Here is a 25,202-nt window from a genome sequence, read left to right as displayed (position 1 = left end):
TGAAGGACTCTATATAAATGCAAGTTGTTGTTGTAGGCACCAGCACAGGGTCTGTAGTGATCTTGAGCATCTACTTGTTTTCTTCAGTCAAAGCAATTCACATGAAATTCGGATTCGTGGATTAGACTATTTCAAACTACGACGACGACAATTTACATTGATATAACGTCATTCACATATTATAATGTATAGCTACCGGTTCAGATGCAGAGCAAGGGATAAGGCAGAGGTGACCACAGATGTGCTTGAAGGTGGAATTTAACGAAAGAAAAAGGAAGGGTGAAATGGAGGGATTGGGGTAGGGAGTTCCAGAGTTTAGGGCTGTAGTGACTGAAGGCTTGGCCACAGATGGTCGATAACTGAAAGAAATGTGTGAAAACATGATATATCACAAAGCCGTAACCAGTGTTTCCTGCCAGTAACCTTATGTATTTCCCATTGAGTTTATTATTTATCAATTGGGACCTGTCTGCTTTGTGATTCAAGTGCACATGTCGGTCCTACTCTAACTCCCCTTTCCCTCCACTCTGCTATTAATAATAATCCTTGCATTTGATATAACGTGTTATCTCGTCGTTGAGATGTCTCAAAGTGCTCCACAGAATATATTGTAGAGTGGATTAACTTCAGAGAAACATCCACAAAATACAGAGCTAATCCACTTTACAATATATTACCAAGTTTATTATTAATCTAATTCCATCCCCTCCCCACTATCTATGCTTTCTCTGGAACTCTCTCCCTCTCTGCTCTCCCTGTGTTTTGAAACCAATCAAAAAAATCTATCACTTTGACTGCCCCTTTCGCTATCAATCTCTATTCCCTTGCGCCCTTTCTCCCATCCTCCCTATCTCCCGCTCCATCTTTGTAAAGAGCTTTGAGGAGTTTTCCGACATGAAATGTGCAATACACCTTCAGGCTGCTGTTTGTATTAACGAGTTCACTTCCCAGTTGCTTTGACCTACATTCAACACCAACTTGCATTTATATGCCCTCCCCCCACCGCCCCCCTGCCCCCACCTCCAAAATTGATTGTCCCCTGGCCTCAGTGTTCTTTTGAGGGGTTGGGGAGAAGATCGATGGTGTCAAGTTTGCCTCCAGTAACAAACGTTCACCTAGTTTCCAGTTAATCTCATAGTGTGAAGCACTCAGACAAAAAGTCTTGTGGTTCTTTAATTCCTACGTTTAGCAGGAAGTAACACATGGATGGTCTCTGCACTACCAATGATATCATGGCGGCCCATCTGTGCTGATTAGTTCCCGCCAGATGCCCTCTGCCAGCCATGAAATTCAATTTTCTCATTGGACACTGGCCAAATCTTCACAAACAGGCACAAACCTATGCCCAAGAGGCAGCACATCTGAACTGAAAGAAGGTTTTTAATAATCACTTCACATGGCGCCACTCATGGTAATACTCAGAAACAGAGGGGAGTTCCACCTGATGTCCTGGCCAACAATGACCTGAATGACTGAATGCAAACTACTCCCGGCTTTTCATAGTGGGTTGGCTTTGGGGTTGAAAGGAACTTTGAAGATGTTTTTGCTTGCAACTTACCTTTCAGGTAAGCGAGTCCAAAGTAGAAATGTTCCACCAGGTTAGTGTAGGCCACGACCATATTGAACACGTCGCTGCCCTTTGACTTGGCATCGCACTTGATTTCCAGGCACTGCCCGCTGGGCATGACCACACTGAGTTCTCTGGGCAACAGGTGCACTTTGCCTTTCTTACTCTGCGAAGCAGGTGGGAAGTGAGGCTTTTATTTCTCAGCCAACAATCTGCAGTTACACAGCACCCTTCAAGGATAGCGTTTTTGAGCGCTGTGAATAAACCTCTCAGAGCATGCAATGTAATAATAATCCTCGCATTGGATATAGGGCCTTTCACGTTGGAAGGACATCTCTAAGCGCTTCACGGGATATAATAATAATAACAATAATATTAATCCTTGCATTTGATATAGCGCTTTTCACATCTTCTGGACGTCTCAAAGCGCTTCACAGAATAGACTGTAAAGTGAATTGACTGTATATTTGTGGGTGAAGTATACCTAAAAGTGTAATGTCTGTGTGTTTTGTGGGCAAGCGCAGCAGCCAATTTGCGCCGAGCAATGTCCCACAACAGCTCTGAAGTGAGCGGGCAATTGTATTTGAGGGAATTGTTGGCCATGAAACCAGCAGAAACTTTCTTTTCTTTTTCTAAGTGCAGAATACCAGCTTCAATCCTGCACCATCTTAAATGTTGAGGCAAAATGCTCTCACTAGCAAAGACTGGGTAGAATTTAAAAAGCCTCTCAAATGTTCAATTTTCTAATTTGGTAATTCAGAAGAAACATTGTGAAGGCCTATCTAAACACATTATTAGAGACAAATTGTCTTTGTCTCAGCCTCTAAAACCATTTTACTTTAAAATTTAAGATTGCACAGAATTGTGGGAATTGCTGCTGATGTCGAGTTGTGGGGTGCATTAATAGTCAATCCTTACCACGATGGAGCCAGGCAAATCCAGAGGAACTGCAGGATCTCCAGCCATTCTGATGAACTCTGGTCCTAAATGCTGATGAAAAAAGTGAATGGTGGATTGAGATTAGGGAGTTGGAATTGAAAGCCAACTCAATAACAAGGTGACAGGGAATGCTTTCGGGGACCCTACCTGTGAATCCCAAAGCAGCTCAGCTACTGACGGCAATGATATTTACAGCAGAGAAGGTGGTCTTTCAGACCATCGTGCTGGCTCTTTGGACAAGCAATCAATTCAGACCCATTTAGACTGCAGGCATTCCACATCTGCCGTTGTTCACTGTCAAATGTAGTGATTGCACTTTGTAGGTGACGTCATACTTTCAAGCGTTTCAAATTCACGACTTCTGCACTGAATGTACGGGATCTTTCACCCCATTGCCATTTGAGATGAATCGCATAATGTTGTACAGTTTTACCTGTCCCCTTGTAATTTTTGACACGCTCCTGGTACGGATGCTGGCATTACATTGGTGTGTAGGGGAGGAACGGAATTTTCCTGCGGAAGGTATGTTAGTCAAGTATGGATACTGGACTCGGTCACACTCTGAGTCCATTCTCCTTCTGTCTCAAGATGGAAATCTCAAGAAGTACATGCGGAGGAGAGTGAAGCCAACTCCGAGATATTAAGATCAAAATAATAATAATAATCCTTGCATTTGATATAGCGCCTTATCATGTCGATGAGACGTCTCAAAGTGCTTCACAGAATATATTGTGAAGTGGATTGACTGTGTTTTGTGGGCGAAACACAGCAGCCAATTATGCACAGCAATGCCCCACAAACAGTCGTGGATTGAGTGACCACATTTTTTTTGTTGTTTTGGAGGCATTATTACCCCCGGAGAGCAATCCGCCAATCAATTAACAACCAGGTTCTAAACAGAAGTGGTGAAGTAAGGAAATTTGCATAAGGTTTTGCCCTGCCTGAGAATCGAACCCAGGTTCTTTCACTTGCGATTCGAGTGCTTTAACCAATACTCTACAGGACTCCACATACACATCATACATCTTTGATTCAGCAGCCAATGTCCCATGCTCGAAGCTGAAGGTCAAATGGAATCGTACCTTCCCTTTTCTGTGCAGTGCACTGATGGCGGGCACATATCTCTGAGCCGAATTCACTCCGTCACTCAAGGTTTGAGTTTGCAGATGAGGCCCACATCTCGGCAGAGACCCGCACTCGCTCTCCTGCTGGATCTCGTTAGAGTTGGTGCTTAGACTACCACTTGCAGACCTTTTGAACAAAAGAAATCTCTTAAACAGCAACTTACACTTGATGTGGTGCCTTTTCATGTGTAAGAAATATCTTCAATTAATAGAAGAAGAACTTGCAGGTTTTTGACCTAGCTGGACAAGCAGCTTCAAGCTTGCCAGACACTGTCCTCAAAGGCAAGCTGTGTGGTTTTAGCTGGTTCTACTATATCAGTACCCCAACTCACACTCTGGAGTCTCCAAGCCTTGGCTCTCACTAAACGCCGCTTAAAACCCTCTGGAATTAGGTCAGCAGGGTGCATCCCTCCAGGGAGAGAGTGTGCATTCCATTCCAGACACTGGAATTTCCATGTGAAGGTGGGATATATATATTGAACTCAATCTGGTTTACATCTCCTAAGTGTGCTGATGTGTTTCTTCATGTGTCAGGCACGGGGTCTGACATTCTATATTATACAAATACTCTGGATAATTTACAATAAAATTCATATTCCAGTTAGCAGAACTCAAATTGAAACCAGACGCCCAGTTTTGTTCACTCCATGGTACTGTTTAGTCCAACGTGTTTCATACCATTCCATTATATCAGTAAAAGATTGCAGGTGATTATTTTTGTCTGGATTATAATTGAGTGAAATAACTGTTTTACATTCATACCTGCTGTTTCAATTGAATCTCCCATTGTCCTGCTCACGTGCACACCCACACACGAGGGCACACACACACACACACACACACAAAATCACTCTCAAACTCTCAGTCGCCCATACAGAACATTGGCACACATGCACACAATCACTTCTTTGAAATAAAATACAACTCTCTATGTATAACACATGCCTGGTCTTAGACTCAGTCTTCACAATCAGTCCTCATGAAATTGGATTAGTCACTTCCGTCAAACATTCTATTTAGAACGTTTCTGTAAGGACACCTCTTTGGTGTTTTGTTTCCTTGAGACGTGCTGTTTTTTTTTCCAATTGTACAGCAGTTCAGGGCGAAAAGATGTCAACTTAACTCAGTTGGTAACATCCTTTCTTGCCTTTGGGCACAAGACTTTGAATGAATGCAGCCCCCATGTCAGAGCCTGTGCTCGTCGTTCAATTTAATGTAGTGCTCCAGTGCAGTACTGGGGGCAGTGTTGTATTATTGGAGGTGCCATCCTTCAGATCAGACACAATGATAATTATAATCCTTGCATTTGATATAGCGCCTTATCACGTTGTTGAGACGTCTCAAAGCGCTTCACAGAATATATTTCTTTGATACATCTCGAAGATGTGATAAGGTGTTATATCAAATGCAAGGATTATAATTATTAATATTTATTATATTGTAAAATTGATTTGACTGTATATTTTGTGGGTGAAACGTGACAGCCAATTGCGCACATAATCCAAAGTCCTGTCAAGTGGACAATAAAGACCCCATGACATATTGGTAAAGCGAAGAAAGCTTCTCTCAGTGTTTGAACTAATGATCCTTATACAAAATTGGTCAATCACGTCTTTGGCTCTTCACAGGACTTTGCTGTGCGCAAAATGGCTACTGCTTTTCCCTACAAAAGACAGTCACTAGACGTGACAGTAATTTCGTGAAGTGTGTTTAGATCTTAGAAACACTATGAAACTACAACTGGTTACTTTCTTCTCAACAGCAGAATTACGCTGCAAAGTCAGCAAATATTACTGATAATTAAAAGGCAGCAAGAACAGCAGTGATCGAGAACTAATCTTGAAACGAGTGCAAACAAAACCAAAAACAAGATGGTCTTGTTTGCCTATAACGACAAGGGCATATACCGAAAACTCTGCCAAGTCAGGATTTAAATATTTTAGCATTGAAGGGGCTTTACCTGTCTGTGCAGAGCTGATAGGCACTGGAACTCCTGTTTTGCACTGTCCAGCCTGCTTGCTGATGCCAGCTCCCTGAAAGCACAATCCAATTAATTGCAAAGTCGCGCCACTTGCTAATAAAAGAAATGGGACGTCACTGTTTCTTCACCGTGCAGTTAATTCTGTGGAAGGCTTTTTTGAAGTTGTTCGTTTTTTTTNACATAACAAACATTCAAAAGAAACCACAGCTGTAAAATAAGAAGCCATGAATTCAGGATTGGCGCTCAAAGATTTAAAGTGGCCAGGTTAGAATTATTCTCCCCCTGCCTTCAGAGATGATGATTAAAATCCGCTATGTCTTGCCACAGTTCAGGTGCAGAAGCAGAGACACTAATGTTTTAGAGCAGGAATTGGAAAAGTATCTGAAGAGGAACAGTATTTCAAGGATTATGGCGAAAGGGCAGGAGATAGGTTTGGAGTAAACAGTGACAGTACAGGAGCTGACACGAGTTTCTGCTCAATGGGGCCGAATGGCCTCCTTTGGTGCTGTAATTCTGACTAGTCTAACTCTGCAAAGAAGAAGCTCACCTTGTTTATCCAATTGTCGCAACACTGAGGTGCTCTCTGCGGAGCCACTCTGAGGGTCGCTGTCCCTTGCAAAAGGGCTTCAGTCCACCCGGAAAGTGTCTGTCTTCAGTCCTTGTCCCACTAATCCGGTTAGCTGTAATAAGGTTAAGCTCCCTTTGCCAGTCAGCAGGCTCAGGGATCGACTGCCGCAGAGTGACAGCCGTTCTCGCTAAACTACTGGTGTGTCATTTCGTGCGGAAGGTGATATCAGCTGCTGCTCATTCAGGTAACAAGCTTCTGATACTGGAATGCAATCCAGTTCAGGCAGCGTTAGAGAGCATCAAGCAGTATGTTCACCTCACCTAAAGCACATAGATTTGTGCTCTTCGGTCTCTGAACACTGAATAGTTGTTACATTTTACACAAAGCTTGGTTTTAGTTTTCACTAATTCAGAACTAAATGGTCTTTTTTTTTCCTGAACTGTGTTAAAGCCACATGAAACACTTTGAGGCATCTCCAGATGTGAAGGGCACCATATTAAATGTATGGATTATTATTAGTATTAATACATGCATCCATATTGTTACAGAATAGATAGTTGTGGACTGCTGATCTAGACTTGACCTTGACAGATTTCTTAGAAATCAGCTGAGATGTCGCTTCATAAAACACCAATTTCCCAATCTACTCTTTCTTCATATAACTGAATGAAAGTCTCCTGTTACAGGAAAATGACGACTCACTTACAGTGAAATTCTAGCTTAGGGAAACGAATTGTGTGTTGTTTAGTGCAAAAGAGGGAGTAAGATGCTCTCACTGATCAATGGAAATCAATGCCTTGAAGTCAAGAAAGCATTTAAACTCTGCCTGTGCCTCCTAGCGCTGAATTGATTGCGCTTTAAAAGTCTCTGTTTCAATTCGGTGGCGGAAACGCATGACCTTGTCAACGAGGAGAACAGTCACTTTACCAGGGGGGGCCCTGAACTACAAGTGACTGCACTTCCTCAAAACCAGGCGATTGATCCCATGGGAGCTGCTGCTAAAACTGAACCGGCCGCTTCCTATGTTTCCAGCTGTCGATCAGCAACGTTAAACCAGTTGTCTCTGATAATAAAGCTGCAACATAGACATTGATATAGCAAAAGAAAGTAATCATAATACTTTAGAAAGTAATAATAATATTACGAATCCTTGCATTTGGTATAGCGCCTGATCGCATTGTTGAGACGTCTCAAAACACTTTGCAGAATATACTGTAAAGTGCAGTGACTGTGTATTTTGTGGGCGAACGCAGCAGCCAGTTTGGCAATGCCAATGTCCCACAAACAACGCCTATTGCATTGGGATGGAAATGATCCCCAGAGTGAACTTGCATCCAAAGTACTGCCATGTTTCTGTTCCCCGGCCAGCAAGCCTCCAGTTAAAGGGTCAGTCATGCCACAGCTTTGGTTGGGGATCTCGCTGGGGTTCAACTAATCTGTCGCATTTGCCTACAAATACATAGTTGCAACACGTGACAGCAATTCCTAGCGAAGCATTCTTATGCATTCCGACATTATAGGCGCTGTATCGAACGCGAGGATTACTTTGTCTCAGGGTGACAGAGGATTACGAAGGGAGGATTTGGCTGGAGCGTCCTTTAAATAAGACCGAGACACTCCTCTTTTCGAGTAAGTGTCGTGGGATCTTTAATCGTCCAGCTGAACTGACAGATGGGACCTCAGTTTAATGTCTTGTTTGAAGGATGGCACTTCTGACAATGCAGCGTCAGCATTAGATTGTAAGGGTTCTGATGGCAGGCTGGAACCCACACCCTGATACACAAGCAACAGCAACTGAGCCAACTGAGGACACTGGCAGTGGCTAAGTGGATCTACTCCTATTAATGTCAGGGAGTGAAACCAATTAAATGAACTGAGCGGGTTGGCTTTATTTAGTGCATGATTTAGTTTTGACTGTTTCATCAGAAACACTTATCTTAGAGAAACACGGTGGATTTCTCTACTTTGAGCTCACAGTGTACGCTGACACTCCAAACCAGTGTTACTGGAGCTCTGTATCAGATGAGACATTCAGATGAGATGTTAAACAAGGGCTCTTCTGCCTGTCCAGGTTAAGGATCACTGAGTTGATACCCTGTCGATACGGGAGTCCCGTGGCGTAACGGTTAGCGCACTCGCCTCACGAGCAAGAGGACCCGGGTTCGATTCCCGGCCTGGGCAAAACCTTAGGCAAGTGTTCTTACTCCACATGCCTCTGTTTACCTAGCAGTAGGTAGGAACCCAATTGCTAGTCGATTGGCGGATCGTGTTTCCGGGCGTAATAACCACTCCAGAAAACAATTTGGTCACTCGATCCACGACTGTGGGGATCCTGCTGTGGGGAATTGGCTGCCATGTGTCGCCCCCAAAAAATGCACAAGTCAATCCATTTTACAATATATTCTGCAAAGCCCTTTGTGACATTTCAACGACGTGATAAGGTGCTGTATCAAATGGAAGGATTATTATTATTATTATTTGTTGTTTTTGCGCTGAGTGGAAATGTGATTTGGGAATTGCCAGTTCGGATGGTTGCACACTGCTGGAGGTTCTACAACCAGGAAGCTGCCCCACAAGGTCATGTAAGACAATGATTACAGTTCAGTTATGCGCCACACCATTATAATTGCTCCTGTGGGAGGTGCGGATTTTAAATGGTTGACTCAAGTGATTGCTGCTGTGTTATCTCTGTGAGTATTCAAGGAATGGTTTGAGGCGTTTGAGCTGTGGAAAAAGGAGTGCGATTGTTCAGCACCATAAATAATGGCCCTGCGTAACAGTGTTGTCAATTCAGGCACGGAGGGTTGGGCAGTGGTGTGGTTGGAGGGCTAAGGTTTTAATCAAGAGGCAAATTTTGCATAACGTGGGCCTTGTGAACCACAGCCCCGTGTTCAGAAGAGCAACGAGAGCTGAAAACACTGACCTCTTGTGGTATTCTTTCCGGGAGTAATAATCCCTCCACACAAAAAAAAAGTTTGGTCACTCAATCTTTGTGGACCACTAGTGTGCAAAACTGGATGTCATGTTTCACCCACGAAACACGCAGTCAGTGCATTTTACAATATATCCTGTGAAGCACTTTGAGACTGATAAACCACTATATCAACGATGTGATAAGGCGTTATATCAAATGCAAGGATTATTATTAGTAGTAGTAGCATTATATTCTAAATGCAATCTGCATGGTACCGAATGTCACCTGACTCAAAGAAACACAGCAATTCAAGTGTGCTGGGCAGTGATTTAAAATAAGACAAAAATATCATTTCAGATCTACGTTTCACATGCCTCGTGCCCTTCTGGGGATATCTACGATATTTAAGTCTCTCGACTTAGATATCTAAACGAGGGAGAAGGAAATAGAAGGGTATGGGAGGCAGTAAGGTGTGGTGGGGTATAAACACCAAAGTGGACTAGTTGGGCTGAATGGCCAGTTTCCATGTTGTACAATCTATGTGAGTCTACGTAAACACTTGTGGCTGCTCAGTTTACTCTCATTTCCAAATATTGCTTCTCTCTCGTTAATAGTCATAAACTCCTCGTAAAACATTATAAGAATGTAATACAGTGGTCGGCGTCTTTTTTTTCCTCTAAACTAAACTTCGAAACTTCAACCCAAACTTTAAGGTCAAGCTGAACGATCAAAGTTCAATGCTTTGTTGCTGTCATGTTCACAACCTCACCGGGTGGGTGGGTCAGTGGCTGGTGGCGAAAACACCTTTCGCAACAAAGGCGCATTGATTTGCATCCATCGCCCAATGTTTTTCAAATAGCAAAGGCTTAACTCGGCAAAAGCAGATGAGGGGAAAGAGTTTGCACGGTCTGGAGAAACTTTTACAGAATATAGTCAATTCACTTTACAGTATATTTCAAATATATAGTTCACTTTACAGTACACTTTAAATATATATTAATACAACAGTATACTAACCAACTGAATACGATTTCACCAATCTACAGATTTAAGGTAATTACAAGTATACGTTTCATGCTGGCAACACTTAGGCACCATACTTATGTGGAGGGACCAACTTGCTCGTAAAGCTTCATTGAGTTCCACTTACCCTTTGACAACAATGCATCTTCCAGGGCCTGGCATTTGCTTTGTCTCTCCCTGCCTCTTCCAGACACACCTACCGCTGTTGGGATGCAGGCTTCAGAGGAACTGTGGGTTGCTTTCCTTCCCAGAATTGGCTGGTGTGATCTGCATTCTGGGAATTCCCTAGACCTTGATAAGTACTGGCTATAGGAAGAAATTCCCATGAGAGGCTTAGAAACGGTGTAGTTTCCATTGGCGTCTGGAACCACGGCAAAGTGTGTGGTGGCGCCGTTTCTTTGGACATAGTCTCTGCTGATGCTCTTGGTGACAGACCCTGACTGAGAAGATGCCTGGCAACTAAGGGGCCTGTCACAGAACCATAAATCACTGCCTGCTTCTGTGGTCCTGTTCTCTCCTGCAAAGATCAGTACAAAAATTTTTCACGTCAACTCAAAGCTGTTGACAAAGAAGCTGCCAGATACTGGCTCACAGAACTAAATCTAAGCAGTGCAGACACCACAAGAGCTGAGAATCGCTCCACATTATTATTATTATTATTAGATTATGCCCCAGCACCTTGGGATGTCCTCCCGACGTGAAAGACACTATAACAAATATAATTTGTTGTTGTTATGATCACAATGAACCCTTGATTCTCCCAGTGATTTTGGACGCACTCTTATAAGCCATCAGTTTCAAGCGTTTGATGAAAGCATGCAGAATCGAGCAGCAGATAGGAAAGCCCATCTATAAACAGATCAGATCACAATCAATGATTCCAGAATGTACAGGAAGTGATCGATGCGGAGTCAACCGCAGATCTCATGGTATTGATCGCAACGATGAAAGACTCACGGTTGATACAGCTCTGGTGGTGGTTGCACTGCTATTTTTTTTCACACACGTAGACTCCCCCACCCCACCCCAGCCCCTCCCCACCAAGACAAAAACAGTTTCATTTTAAATTTTTGTACCAATAAACATGCTTCACGTTGCAGGTTAATCAACGTGGTGATGTTGGGTGTTCATGGACCCTCACATTGTACAGCCTAATTCATCGCTCCTCGTGCCTAGGTGTTATACTGATGTAGTGTGCGAACAAACCCTGGATAGGCAGTCCTGGGGGCAGTGGGTGGCAAAATTGGTTGGTGGGCAACCTTGTCGCTTCTGGGGCAGGGTAGGAGGGGAGGGAGAAGAGATCAAGTCCAAAGGGATGGTATGATCTCCCTTCTCAAATGCAGGTGAGGGTCTGATCTGACTTCAATTTAGGGGGTTTAAACCTATTTTGAGTGGATGTCACTCCCACAGCGTAAAGCATAAAGCTGCCTGTAATTACATACTCCACTGATTCAGGTAGGCTAGTTTGGGAAATGGAACATTTACTTTGATGCGGTAGGAGGTACATTTCTGAAGACGGACTCAGGTGCACAGTTTGGGCAAATAAGAGGGACGCTGACACAATGCCTAAAATGCAAGTACTTAATTTCCCAGCACTGACAGAAACTAGAGGATATTTCTCTACACAATGGGTGCTTAGGATGTGGAATGTTTTATCGTAGAGTGAAGACTGAAAGACAAGGATGGCTTAAAACTTGACACAGGTAGAGTTGAATGAGACAAAGGGATATTGGTAAGATCATCGCTCCCCATGTCCAAATGGTATGAGGCAGCAACAAACAAAGCAAGCAGGATGCTGGGTGACATTGCCATGTCCCTTGAGCTCAGATCCTAATAAGTCATGTTCGAGGGTGTACAGTGCTCCAGTGAGGCCATGCCTAAGTACAGCTCTGGCTTCAATAGCACAAAGGCAGCAAAGAGGAGAGTGGTGAAGCCATTACCCAGTGGTAGAAGGATAAGCTATGAGAAAGAACCAGACAGCCAAGAGCTCCTTAACTTCAGAAGGAGATGATTGGGTGGAGAGATGGTCAACAGGCTAGAGCTTGTAAACTTGGAAAAATACCCTGAGGTAGCAGTACATGAGGGCGTATATTCAGGAGTGTACTTCAGCTAGACAAGTGTTATGCTTCACAGTTACCTTCACTTACTCGAGAGTGGACCTGTTACCTTTACAATTTCTGGTTCGTTCAAGCAACACACTGACAGTGTGATAACATCTCCTGTCCATTCACGCAGGTGACACCCTCCGGAGGTTTGAGGGAGTCACAACAAGTGTTAACCATGTCAGTTGGGTTCACAGGCTTTTTACCTCGGCGATTGCTCTGCCTGCGTATCACAGCTGGCATTTCGGGGAGTGTTTTACGATGCAGCCTCTCCCTGATCACGAGGCTCCGGTCAAGTTGGGTCGAGTTGCTGTCCTCGTGCTGTGTCTGCTTCGGCTGCAGAGGCAAGAAAATAATTTCTGAACCACAGCTGCAAAATGCCTTGTGGTTGCATGCCTGTGTACATACCATCACTCAATATTGAGCTGTCAGTTATCAGATCTCTGAAGGAAAACTATATTTGTGTTCAACAAGAGGAAAGGCCAGGGTTTACCTGACTGTGAAAAACATCACATGTCTCCAGAGTCGCTTCTACCCCAGAGAATCAGCCTGGCTCAGTTAGCTACGCTCTCACCTCTGGTTCAAATGGTTGTGGTTTCAAGCTTCCACATAGGAACTTGAGCTCACAATCAAGGCGAGTGCTCCAATACGGAGATGAACTCTGCATTGTCAGAGGCACCAGGGACCCGAAACCATCTCCCTGTTCAGGCGCTCATTGGTTATCTGGTGACACCATTCGAAAAGAGAACAGTGTTTCTCCTGGCCAACAGATCTCTGGATAAATGTGTCATTCGCCACACAGCTGTTTGTGAGATTGTATCGGGAGTTGATCCCGGTGCCCTGGCCAACAATCCCCCAAATAAAATTGGTCGCTCCCTCCATGGCTGTCTGTGGGACATTGCTGCGTGCTATTTTGGATGCTGTGTATTGACCACAAATTACAGTCACACGACTTTGCAGTTAAATCCTGCAAAGTGCTACGAGACATCTTGATTACATGATAAGGCTAAACCAATCCAAGGATAATTATTATAACTGACTGTACACAAAATAGCAGCTGTGGTTTGCCTACAAAAGCAACAAAAACAATTGCTAAACTTGATTGTTTACGGTGAATCACTTTAAGACCTTTTGACACAATCAGGCTACTTTAAAAAAAATTAAGTTCCTTTTTCTAACCTTCCACCCCCAAGCAGGACGGATATTTTGAGACCTGGTACTTATATAAACCTCAAAAGTTGAAGGCTGAGTTGTTCGCAGTGGGCTGTAATAAGTAGCAAAGGTCAGGGTTACCAGATATTCACTCACATTTTACTAGGGCCACTACCAACAAGCTGTGCATGGCACTAAGTATCACATTACAGCACGTCAACTGATTATGTATTTATCAACAAGACAACAGGGAACAAGTGTTACTTAATGGACCGTGCTTTCTTTTCCACTAATGGCATCTTGCGGTACATCAGCAGTCCGCCTGCAGCACTACATTGCTGATATTTATCCAGTTTAGCATTGAAAATAATGGAGCAAGCTCCCCTGATGAGATAGTGAGGATACCCAGTGAGCGGCTGAGTCAATACGGACTGTAAAGTTCCCCTGTTCAACCCCTGCTCTTTGCTGAGTTAGCTGATTTTGGTGTAATGCACAAAACTTGTTGTGAATATGAGTGAGAAAGGAATAGAAGGAAGGATTTGTGAGGGTGAGGAGTAGGAAGGGTGGAGGCTCATGTGAAGTATAAACATTGGTGTGGACTAGTTGGGTCGAGTGGCACTGTAGCACGTTTTATAAACGTCACTCAATCCACGACTGTTTGTGCGACAATTGCAATTGGCTGTCGCGTTTCGCCCACAAAATAAACAGTCAATTCACTTTACAGTGAAACACTTTGAGACGATTCGTAGACGTGATAAGGCGCTATATCAAAGGCAAGGATTAAATCATTATCATAATATTTAGAATTCTACCTTATCTTGGACTGAATTAAAAATGTTTGAGTTGACCTAGCCAAGACGCGACAGGAATCCACCCATGGACTAAATGAGCACCTTCAGGAGAGGAGGGCAGGAAATTACCAAAGACCAAAATATACAAGTGAGAAAAGAATTGGAAACAGTAACAGCAGGAGGGCTAGCCAAGAAATCCTTCTGTACTTCTCTCCTAAAATCCTGCTGTTTGTTTGTGTGTGATCAATGTGTCGCAAAATCATGGCAAGAGTGTTACCGTGAGGTGTTGCGTGAACTTATAAAGGAATGAATGTGAATGAGGAGTGTTGTTTTCAGCATGATATATGAGTAAGAGACCGGATGACGTTTGCACAAAACTGTGAGATTGAAAAAGTAAACCCAGAGAGAGAAAGTGATGTGGCGATATATTCCTTCAAAATGAGGGAGGTGCTGTGGTGCGCTGCAATGCTGTCCTGCGGGTGAGATGATAAACTAAAGGCCTGTGAAGTCGTGGCCCATTCACGTATTGAAATAGTTAGCAGCTAGAATTCATTTCAGTTAGTTTCCTTTGTGGACAGTGGTGTGGCATGCCCCCTACTGCTGACTTTAGGGAACTTGGCATAGACTGGGGGTCAGAGTTAACCCCTCCTTTTGGCTGCTGCCATTTATTAGCTGAGCTTTTCAGAGGAGCTATTTGAGAAGATCCGAAAGATCAACCGTGCACCTTGGCAGGTCAAGTTGATTGACATCATGAATATACAGTCACTACACTTTACAAAAAAAATCCTGTGAAATGCTTTCAGATGGTTCAATGATGTGATAGAGCGCTAGATCAAGTACAAAAAACGTTATTGTTATGATGAACCAGAACGTACATGGCTTGAATTACAGGGACACACTGCAAGAATCCCAATGAAGTCGCTGGGGATATGCACTCATTAACAGCACAGAGCTGGCCTTATCTGGCATCAGATTTTTATTTCCGAGGTTAAAAAGACAAAGAAATGCTGAGTGCAGTTTGGCACATCACAGCACTGTGTCTGTGAGCTATTTCAATGACGGAGTGTGGCTTTCATCAAAGTCTGCAAATAATTAGATTGATCTATTGCGTTACAAGAGCAGGCTCCTTTCTCATGTCGTACACTATCTCTTTACTGCAAACATATTAATACAAAGCCCAGATACTTCTGTTCGCAATTGCGTCGTCTTGGGAGTCAAAATATCATCCGTCATCTGGCAAAGAAGGAATCTTATTTTAAAAGCTAAATAAACAGGGAGAGAACTCCCAGGATAAAATCTCTCCATAATCACAGTTGACACACAACATTGTAATGTTCTGCTCTTTCTCTATCCTATTAGTACTGCAGTACTCCAGACATTGCTCCTTTGAACATTCCTCCCTTGTCCATCACAAACTCCAAACAATCATTGTAATCTTTTTTAGTCCAGTTGTAGTTTAGTGTTGCAACTCCTGTTTCAGGACTTAATGCTATGGATTTCTTTATATTTCCTATCTTCAATTGCAATCTCCAAGCTTGGCAATAGGTCACCACTACATCTAGCTACATCACGTAAGGATTATTATATCTTTAAATATATAATTAATATAATGTTTCAACTTTGTTTCCTTAATGAATATCTTTGAAATGCTAGCCCTGATCAATTAAGATTGTAAAACTAGTGGGAGTTTTGTTTTGTGGGAGATAAAGGCTCCCTTTATACCTTGAGTTTCTGAAGTGATTGTATTCAGTTCAGGTCAGTACAACCCAAACAATTCCATCCTTCCCACACCCTCTCCTGGAATTTATACCAGGTCACTGTGTGCAGCAGGAGCTAATAAATGGTGTGGACTATGCCTGGTACTGAGCTTTTATCTGCAACAGCGATCGCTCAATTTGACCAGCTCCTCCCCATCCCGAGGACACAATATGGCATGTTATTCTTCAAAGCAGGTCAGGGATTGTTTTCACTGGCACAACTGCTGCGATTCTATTGCACAACTGCAACAAATGCAGATTTGACCTCACACCCAAAATGCATTGGTGGGTCAGCGGAGAGAGAGTGGAAGTATTGTGCAGATTATTTTGCCTCCTGATCGCCATGAGAATCTGCCCACGTGAAAAATTTCGAAAGTGTGGTTGAGGATTGAATAGGTTGGGGGCGTAAACCAGCAAGGTACAAGGCGGCTCAAGGACAAGGCAACTGACAAGAGTAAGACAACCGCCTGCTGATCGACCGAAACAAAGAAGGGGGTGTTTTCATAAGTTGTCCCATGTTGTAAAACTAGTTTTATTGCTCTGTGAACGATTTAGTGCGTCCCCGAGACAGGAACCAATCCACTGTTTTAAACCCTTCTAATGTTCAGTGAATGTAGCAATCCCTGACTGCTTAATAATAATAATAATAATCCTTGCATTTGATATAGTGCCTTATCACATCTTCGAGACGTCTCAAAGCGCTTCACAGAATATATTGTAAAGTGAATTGCACACAGCAGTGTCCCACAAATAGTCGTGGATTGAGTGACCAAATTCTTCTTATTTTATTTTATTGAAGAGATCATTACCTCCTGAAAAGTAATCTGACAATCGACTAACAACGGGTTCCTACTTATTGCTGGGTAAACTGAGGCGCGTGGAGTAAGAAAAGTTGCTTAAGATTTCGCCCCGCCCAAGTCCTCTCAGTTCCAATTGTTGGCCAGGATACTGGAAGAAACTTCTTTCTCTATCTGAACAGTGTTACATTATCTTTGACATCCACCTTTTTTTAAAAAAAAAGGTAGATGGGACATTGCAGTTTGTTGAGAATCGATTTCAATGTTAAAAAAATCTCTGGCTGAGAAATGTGTTTGGGGTTTTAATTGTGTTGCAGTGAATGACAAACTGAAATTCATAACGGATATTTTGATGAAGAGTGTCCAGTGAACTGAGACTATTGGAATGGGCAGCCAGCCAGACTGGAGGTAATTCAATTGAACTGGGTTCTGCCAGGATCCAACCAGCTGAATAGAGATAAATGTAGAGCAGGGAAGGAGGCACGAATGCTTACCAACCTCTGCTTTGCTTCCAAGGACCTCTTTGACGAGTCTCCTTAGGTGCATGTCTGCCGGGGGGAGCCCTGAGCTTTGCTGGTGGGTTTTGCAGATGTCCAGAATGGTTTCCAATGGCACCCTCTTGTGGGCCAGGTCCTCACACATGCTCAGGAGTAGCTGGTTCAATAGGTCACTGAGCTGGATTGGCTGTCATGGGTACAAGAGAAAAGGTTAAGGAGTTGACACTGCTGTGCACAATTGGCTGCTGCATTTCGCCCACAAATACACAGTCAAATCACTTTAGAGTATAGTCTGCAAAGCACTTTGAGACATCTCAATGATGTGATAAGGCTCTATATCAAATGCAAGGATTATTACTATTATTAAGAAGAACACAAAAACTCAAAACTAACCTATTTGGAGCTTTATTCAATGGTAAACTAAGCCCGCAAAAAGCCCAGTTACCAACACCGGGAATGCTGAATTGCATATCAAGAAAAAGCAGGAGCACTGTGTTACATTTGATACCTCGACTGTGAGTTCAATCCTGACATGAGGAATGAACACACAACCTTCTGATCCGAAAGTGCAAACAACTGGTGCAGACCCAGACCTGCCGTTTCAATGGACACAGATTCTACCAGTTTCTTTGGTGAATATACTTGATGCGCCAACTCTCACCTGTGATTCAAGAAGCTGGTAGTCTGCTGCCCAGTACAGAGTCATTCCCAATGAGTACACGTGCATCTGGAAACAAACAATAAAGCTGCTGAAGTGTGTGCTATCTGTCCCCTGCAGAACATGACACTGAGACAAAGAGGTTCAACGTGTGATGTTCACTGATTCAAGCAAATAGTCATTCCACGTTTACAACAAGAACAAATTGCATTTGCACAGCGCCTTTCACATTCGGAGGATGACTTGAGTCGCTGGACGGTCAAGGATTTGAACCTGAGCTGGAGGGTTGGGAATCAGGAGGGGTGGAGGGCAGGGAGGTTAGGGGCAGGAGGGTGATCGAAGGCACAGTCAAAGAAGAGGATCGAGACGGGCCTTGAAAAAAGCATGGGAGGGGGCGAGGCAAAGAGACAGTGGGATGGAGTTCCAAAGAGTAGGGGAAGAAAGGCTGAAGGCCTGACTGCCAATGGTTGCCGGGCCAGGTGGGGTACATGGAGCAAGCTGGAGCCCACTGACGGAGGGAGCAGACAGGTCTGTGAGAAGGAAGAGCTCTCTAGTGTTCGTGTTAGAGCCTAAGATTCTGAGCATCTGAGCTTATCTTAAGGCTGTTTCTACACAGCCAGAATAATGTAAACACAACGCCTCGTGTACTGTCATACGCAAGCACATTTGTTTCTGGGTCCAGGTCCCCATCCATATAGCTGGCTCCGGTTTCTACTCCAGAGGTCAGAGGAAGCCAACTGGACAGTCTGTGAGCTGATCTTGCTGGTGGCTGTTTGGTGGAATGTTGCTTTGTGCAAATTAGCTGCCGAGTTCATTTACAAATACATGGTCACTCCACTCATAGTTTATCCTGTGAAGCGTTTTGAGGTGTCCCGATTGCGTGACAAGGCTCAATATCAAATGTGAGGCTTATTATTTTCTATGTGAAGTTTACAGCTATCTGCACCTTTCAAGTGCTTCTGAGGCATCCTCACGACGTGAAAGGCGCTATATGAATGCAAGCTGTATTGCACGTTGTACTGTATTTATCTGTGACAGTTCTGAGGAAATGTTCGAGGACAGTGATCTACGTTGGAATAACATTAGAGCCTAATGTTGCTGCATGATGCTGTTCACAAGTGGAACCGGGAAAGCTTCTTTGCATAAAAAATCCATTGACATTGCAAAGGGTGGTGCGGAGGGGCAGCAAGTAGGTAGTGGAGAAAATCAAAGCTTTCCTCTGCCCTTTGCCCATTTTGCACTGGTGGGGAGGTGGTGGGGGGAAACCTGGCAACGCAGACTGCATGCAGAATTATCAAACCCGAGAGCTTTTCAGCTAATCCGTCTAATTTAGATAAAGCCACTATGCCGCTGTGATTAGCCACAACAGCTTTTTGTGTACTGAGCTGCACCGTTGCCAAGGCAATGGGCGGCCAGTCTCGGCTTGAGTTGAACATCTCCTATTTCTTTTGATAGTGAGAAACCATTGGAGACTGTGAGTTCCTGAGCGCTCCCAGCTTCCATTCATAAATCGCCCACAGTGAAGGAAGCTCTCTCTCTCTCTTTCTCTCTATCTGACTATCTCCTGGTTATTTATTTTGAAAAGATCTTTCATTTGGTTTATCTTTTCACGTTTAGAGTTTTCAATCATTTTGTTTTCCCCTAATTTTCTCCCCTCCGGGCAGGTTGGTCTACCAAATACACAATCGCTGCACTTCTGGTTAGTGCACTCATCTCGCAAGCGAGAGGTCCCAGGTTCGATTCCCGGGCAGGGCAAAACCTTAGGCAATTTTCCTTGCTCCACATGCCTATGTTTACCCAACAGTAAGTAGGAACCCAGTTGTTAGTCGATTGGTGGATCGCTTTCCGGGGTTAAACACCAAGAATCCATGATACCTTGGGGAACACTGTTTTGCGCAATTGGCTGCCATGTGTCGCTCAAAATATACAGTCAATCCACTTCACAATATATTCTGTGAAGCACTTTGGATTGTCTCAACAATGTGATAAGGCACTATCTCAAATGGAAGGATTATTATTATCCTGTGAAGGACTATGAGGAGCCTTGAGTCGTCCTCCCGAGATGAAAGGCTCTACATCAAATGCGAGGATTAAGATCTGCCTCTGTGCTCCTGGTCTCCAGATTTTTCATACCAGGTTGCAGTTCCACGGGTGTTGATAGAGGGCATCGCAGCCGAGCATGGCATTTCCTCACCCGGCTGCCACGTACGCTCACAACCAGTCGAAGGTGCGATACAGTGATTGGAGCAGAATCCACTGTTTTATCCCTCCACAACACTGGAAAGATTGGAGCCAATTTAGCCTCCACATGTGGCACCACAAGAGACCAGCAAACCCAGCATGGACCAGGATTTCAATGAGCGAAGTCTCTTCGTCTATAGGCTGCAGCTCCATCCACTACGCCACTGGGGCTGCCCTCAATTTGGTTTATCTTAATCGACTCTGACAATACAAATGCCAGCGCTCAGGAGGCAAAATTCGGCCCAGACTTCAAAAATATGAGATCACAGTGAAAGAGTTGGTCGGGTTTAATGGGACAAGTATTTAAACATATAAAAATGAAAAATGGGATTAATAAAAAAAATGAAGAGGCTGATTTAGTGATATAGGAAGCAGTAGAACAGCCTTGAAAGGGCTGAATGGCTTCCGTCTGCGCTATTCCTCTAAATAAAAACTTGATGTATAAAGATTGAGTGCTTTTTGAAAGGTCCTTGAAAGGTTATCATTCCTTTAAAAATGATTTGAGACACCCGAGTGCGATTTCAGACATTGGTTTCTGACGGCTGGGCTAACCCAAAGAAGCATATTGCATCTTGCATTAAGAGGTTCCAAGTCCTGACAGTTTGGTCCTGACATCGGGCCAGTTACTTAAATCTGTGATTCCAGGCTGGTGTGGAAAGTGGGTGAGCAAGAAAAAGGATCTAATATTCACACCATCCTTACTACCCTGGAGGGTGAGATCAAATGGGCCTTTAGGTCTTCCTCATCTGAACCTCCCTCGTTATCTTACAAGAATAATAATAATATTTTTATTTCCTTATTTTTTGGAAGGGATCGTTAATCCAGGAAAGCGATCATCCAGTCAATTTACAACCGGGTTCTAATTTACTGCTAGGTAAACAGAGGTGTGTGGAGTAAGGAAACTTGACTAAAGTTCCGCCCTGCCAGGGAATCAAAGCCAAGTCCTCTCTCTCGCGAGGGGAGTGCTCTAAACAATATTCTACTGGACTCCACAACCCAATGTGTAGGTTGGGGAACAATTTGCCTGGATAGTTGATGTAAAATGCCGTGAACACAAGTAAAGAGGACGAAACAAAAGACAAACTCTTCTTTGTGCTTAAATCAGTGTACTTAACAAACAAGCACAATGGGCCTGCCTGACCCGCACGCTTTTTACCTCCTGTTTATTGGAAGAGAAAAGCACCCGACTGGATTGGAGTCTGCCGGGTATCATGAATCCCACAGACATCACGGTTAAAAACAAATAAATGACGATTTGTTTGCAAAAAGGCAACAACAGCAAAGCCCGTTTAAATCATATGTTCCAAGTCTCAGTCCAAGCTGTGGAATTCAGCGAACAAAAGCATGTGCATTGACCCCTCATTATTCCACAGCATTTTGGGTTGCAGCCAATTGCTTCATGACAACGGAGACGAGGGAGGAAGGGAGGGAGGGGGGGCATGTTATTTACCAGGTGCATTCATTTCAGCCTGTGATCCAAATTCAAGAAAGTCTCCTTTTATTGAGCGGTTCACCAACAGGTAAAGGTCTCCTTTTATTGGGCTGTTTCACCAACATTCAAAACAGCATTTACCATGGGAACAGGCTTGCTCTCTCTCTCTTTCTCTCATTAGAATGCATTTCTCGCCCTCTCCTACCCGCCATGCTAATGAGCATTGATGAGAGCGACCACCTTTTACATGTGAACAATGCAAGCGGCTCAGATCAGGGAATAATGGTTTTGTCAATTCTTGCATTTGGTACAGCGCCTGTAATGTCAAAATGCCTCAAAGCCCTTCACAGGTAATTGCCATCAAGTGCAGTGTGCTCAGCAATATCCCCCAAGCACTCATTGAATGCTTAATTTCATGTGAAAAATTGTGGGCCAGATTAACAGAAAAAGCTCCCTTCTCTTTTCGAATAGTGCCATGGGATCCCACAGCTGCAGACAGGACCTCGATTTAACATCTCATCCAAACTCACACTCACGTCTCGAAGACACGATAAGGAGCTACATCAAATGCATGGATTATTATTATTATACCGCACCTTTATAAGAATAATCCTTACATTTGATATAGCGCCTTATCACGTCGTTGAGACGTCTCAAAGCGCTTCACAGAATACAATGTAAAGCGAATTGATTGTATATTTTGTGGGCAAAACACGGCAGTCAATGGTGCACAACGGGGTCCCACAAAACAGTCGTGGACTGAATGACCAAATTATTAGTATTATTTTTTATTGAGGGATTATTACCCCCAGAAAGCGATCTGCCATTTGATTAACAACCAGGTTCCTACTTACTGCTCGGTAAAAAGGTTGCATGTGGAGCAAGGAAACTCGAACCCAGGTCCTCTCGCTTGTGAGGCTAGTGCTCTAACCAATATGCTATGGGACTTTTCACATAGTTAAACAACTCAAAACACTTTGTAGAGATGGAGTGGGAGCTCGAACAGGGTGTGAGATGGGGGAGGTTTTTTTTAGAAACAGAGAACAAGTAGAAAGGTTCCACTCACCTCGGGTGTACCCAGCTGTGAGTTGGATCCTCGCCCCTGGAGCACTTCAGGTGCAGTAAAGGTGTAAATCTCCGCACCTGAAAGATTGCTTCGGAAAGATAAAGCACCAGTGGATGACAGGAGCATCGACCAGGGGCAGATAATGTAGCTCATGGTAACATGGACAGCATCTGAAAAGTGATGGCCAAAATGCAAAAATCAATCACTTTAGCAAGATAAAGTCACGTTTCTTTTTTATGTAACTTATGTTCGCTCCTGGCCAATTTTCAACTCTACTAAATGTGCTTTTGGTACAGAATTGAAGACTGCACAGACCAGGGGGTATGATTTAAGTGGGGCTGAATGATCTGTTATTCGTGCTATATCATTCTGTGTAATTCTAGATAAATTTTGTGCACAACAGTTTAAGATGCTGTTCCTCAGCGCACTCAGGCTTCAAACAGATATTTTCTGTGCTAGAATCATAGTCCTGTAGCACAGTGGTTAGCACGCCTGCCTCACAAGCGAGAGGACCCAGGTTCGATTTCTGGGCAGGGTGAAACCTTAGGCAAGTTTCCTTATTCCACACGCCTCTGTGTTACCTAGCAGTAAATAGAAACTCGGTTATTCGTCAATTGGCGGAATGCTTTCCGGGGGTAATTTCAGCGCTTTGGGACGTCCTCCCAGCGTGAAAGGCGCTCTATAAATGTAATTTTGTTGTTGTTGTTGTAATCCCTCAAACAAACAAGTAAATAAATAAATTTTGGCACTCAATCCACGACACTGCAGCGCGCAGTTGACTCCTGCATTTTGCCCACAAAATACACAGTCAATCCATTTCACAATATATTCTGTGAAGCGCTTTTAACGACGTGATAAGGCACTATATCAAATGCAAGGATTATGAAGGATTATTATTACAGATACTTCAGAACACACAAGGAGGCCTTTTGATTGACCCATCGTATCTGTGCTGCAACTAGCTTCCTCACGGGAGCAAATGACCTCATCTGTCCCTGATCTTTCTTCATGCTCTTGGATATTCTTCCTCAAGTATTTATCCGATTCCTTTTTTAGTCACTGCATAATCAATCATTTGAAAAGGAAGAATGGACAAAGGCCACTGGGGAATGCAGACCTGTGGGACGAAACGGAGAGCTCTTACAGAGAGCTGGCTCAGGCACCATGGGCTGAATGGCCTTTTTTCTGTCCTGAAATATTCTAAGGTTCTGTGAAATGACAGGCTCCTTTAAGATTCAACTCATAATCTCTAGCTGCAGATGGCTGATGGCAGCTCCTCTTTCTAACATTCAAGCTTCCCAGTTGCTGCCCAGCAGGGTCTGAACCAGTCTCCGAAGCAACACAGCTGCTCCCCATTCAACCCATTTCACATCTCCGCACCACAAACTGTGGGGCTCCAAGATTTCAGAGAGAGAGGAGATGAGCGTAGTGGGGAGGGAGAGAGTTCTTCCCAGGCAGGATATTAAGAGCACCATCAGGAGAAAAACTGGGTTGAAAAACTGCATGATCCTCAGGCCAGATTATACCTAGAGAGCCGTGTACAGTACTGGTCGTTGAGCTGTCCAGGTCCAGTGCAAGTTACTGGTGTTGTTGACCTAAAGGCAGTGCAGAGGAGAGGAGCCAGGATGATCCCTAGTGATAATATAATAATAATCCTTGCAGAACAGTCCCGGATTGAATGACCAAATTATTCTTATTTTTTTAAGGGATTATTATTAAGGAAAAGTGATCGGCCTTTCCCCCGAAGCCAGTATTTGAGGAATGAGCAATTAGACAAACTAGGACTCTTCAGTCTTAATAAGAGGCCTCATAGAGAATCCCATAGAGATTTTATAATTAAAACCCCAAAACAATACTTTCAGATGCACCAAGACAGCAAAACAAGAGGACACAGGCTTAGGGTTGCAAAGGGCAATTTCAGGAGCGACACCAGGAAATATTTATTTACCAACAAGAACAGGTTACCATTTATGGTGGATGAGGCCAGAAAAAAACCATGCTGTTATGGGAGGGTATTCTGGAAGGATGAGATCAAATAGGCTTAATAAATGTCTTCTTCATCCAAACTAACCTGGTGACTATGTGATGTCCAGAAGGCTGCTATTACCTGCTGATGTCTATCATTCAGAACCACGATGAGGGAGAGACGCAAAAATTATAAAACAAAGCCTCTTCCCCTTCACGTCGGGGGAGGGGGGAAGATTCAGACGTGTGTCGCAGTGACTCACTTGTGAACACTGGAGTTCATGCACGCAATGAGGTATCAGCTGGCCAGATTGCAAATTTTGACGAGATGTTGATTAATACTGGCAAAAAGTCATCACCTATACATCGTTGCCTCAATGGATTGGGAACCCTTGATTTGCACCGGTATCAGTCAAGCATCTAAGTCACAATTCAATGCCTTACGGTTGGAAATACTGCTTTAAGCTTGCACTTGTGGCCTGAAATTCCACCTAGCGCTAGACTATTTAAGTCCTCGCAGAATTTAGGAAAATTCTTGAATCCACTCTTAGTTTAGGAGCTGTTTCTCTTTCTAAGAACTAAAACTTTTTAAAAATCGGGTTAACAAGTTAAGTCTGGGTTTAAAAAC

At 43.6% G+C, this 25,202-nt stretch overlaps 1 protein-coding gene across 1 annotated transcript in view; it reads right to left on the bottom strand.

The window, feature by feature from the left end:
• The window catches only part of ptpn20 (protein tyrosine phosphatase non-receptor type 20), a 79,974-nt gene that overhangs the window by 51,410 nt on the left and 3,362 nt on the right, over window positions 1-25,202 (bottom strand). The window contains exons 2-9 of the mRNA XM_007904628.2: window positions 22,610-22,779; window positions 17,874-17,939; window positions 17,214-17,399; window positions 12,425-12,554; window positions 5,591-5,663; window positions 3,589-3,757; window positions 2,486-2,557; window positions 1,559-1,733 (exon numbers count right to left, since the gene is read on the bottom strand). Coding sequence (XP_007902819.2) covers window positions 1,559-1,733; window positions 2,486-2,557; window positions 3,589-3,757; window positions 5,591-5,663; window positions 12,425-12,554; window positions 17,214-17,399; window positions 17,874-17,939; window positions 22,610-22,779 — 1,041 coding nt within the window. The remainder of the gene's footprint in view (window positions 1-1,558; window positions 1,734-2,485; window positions 2,558-3,588; window positions 3,758-5,590; window positions 5,664-12,424; window positions 12,555-17,213; window positions 17,400-17,873; window positions 17,940-22,609; window positions 22,780-25,202) is intronic.

The sequence above is a fragment of the Callorhinchus milii genome, unplaced genomic scaffold, assembly GCF_018977255.1.
Source record: "Callorhinchus milii isolate IMCB2004 unplaced genomic scaffold, IMCB_Cmil_1.0 Scaffold7, whole genome shotgun sequence".
NCBI classification, from domain to species: Eukaryota; Metazoa; Chordata; class Chondrichthyes; order Chimaeriformes; family Callorhinchidae; genus Callorhinchus; species Callorhinchus milii.
Note: the sequence above shows the minus strand (reverse complement) of the source record. Positions and strands in the feature narration are given on the sequence as shown.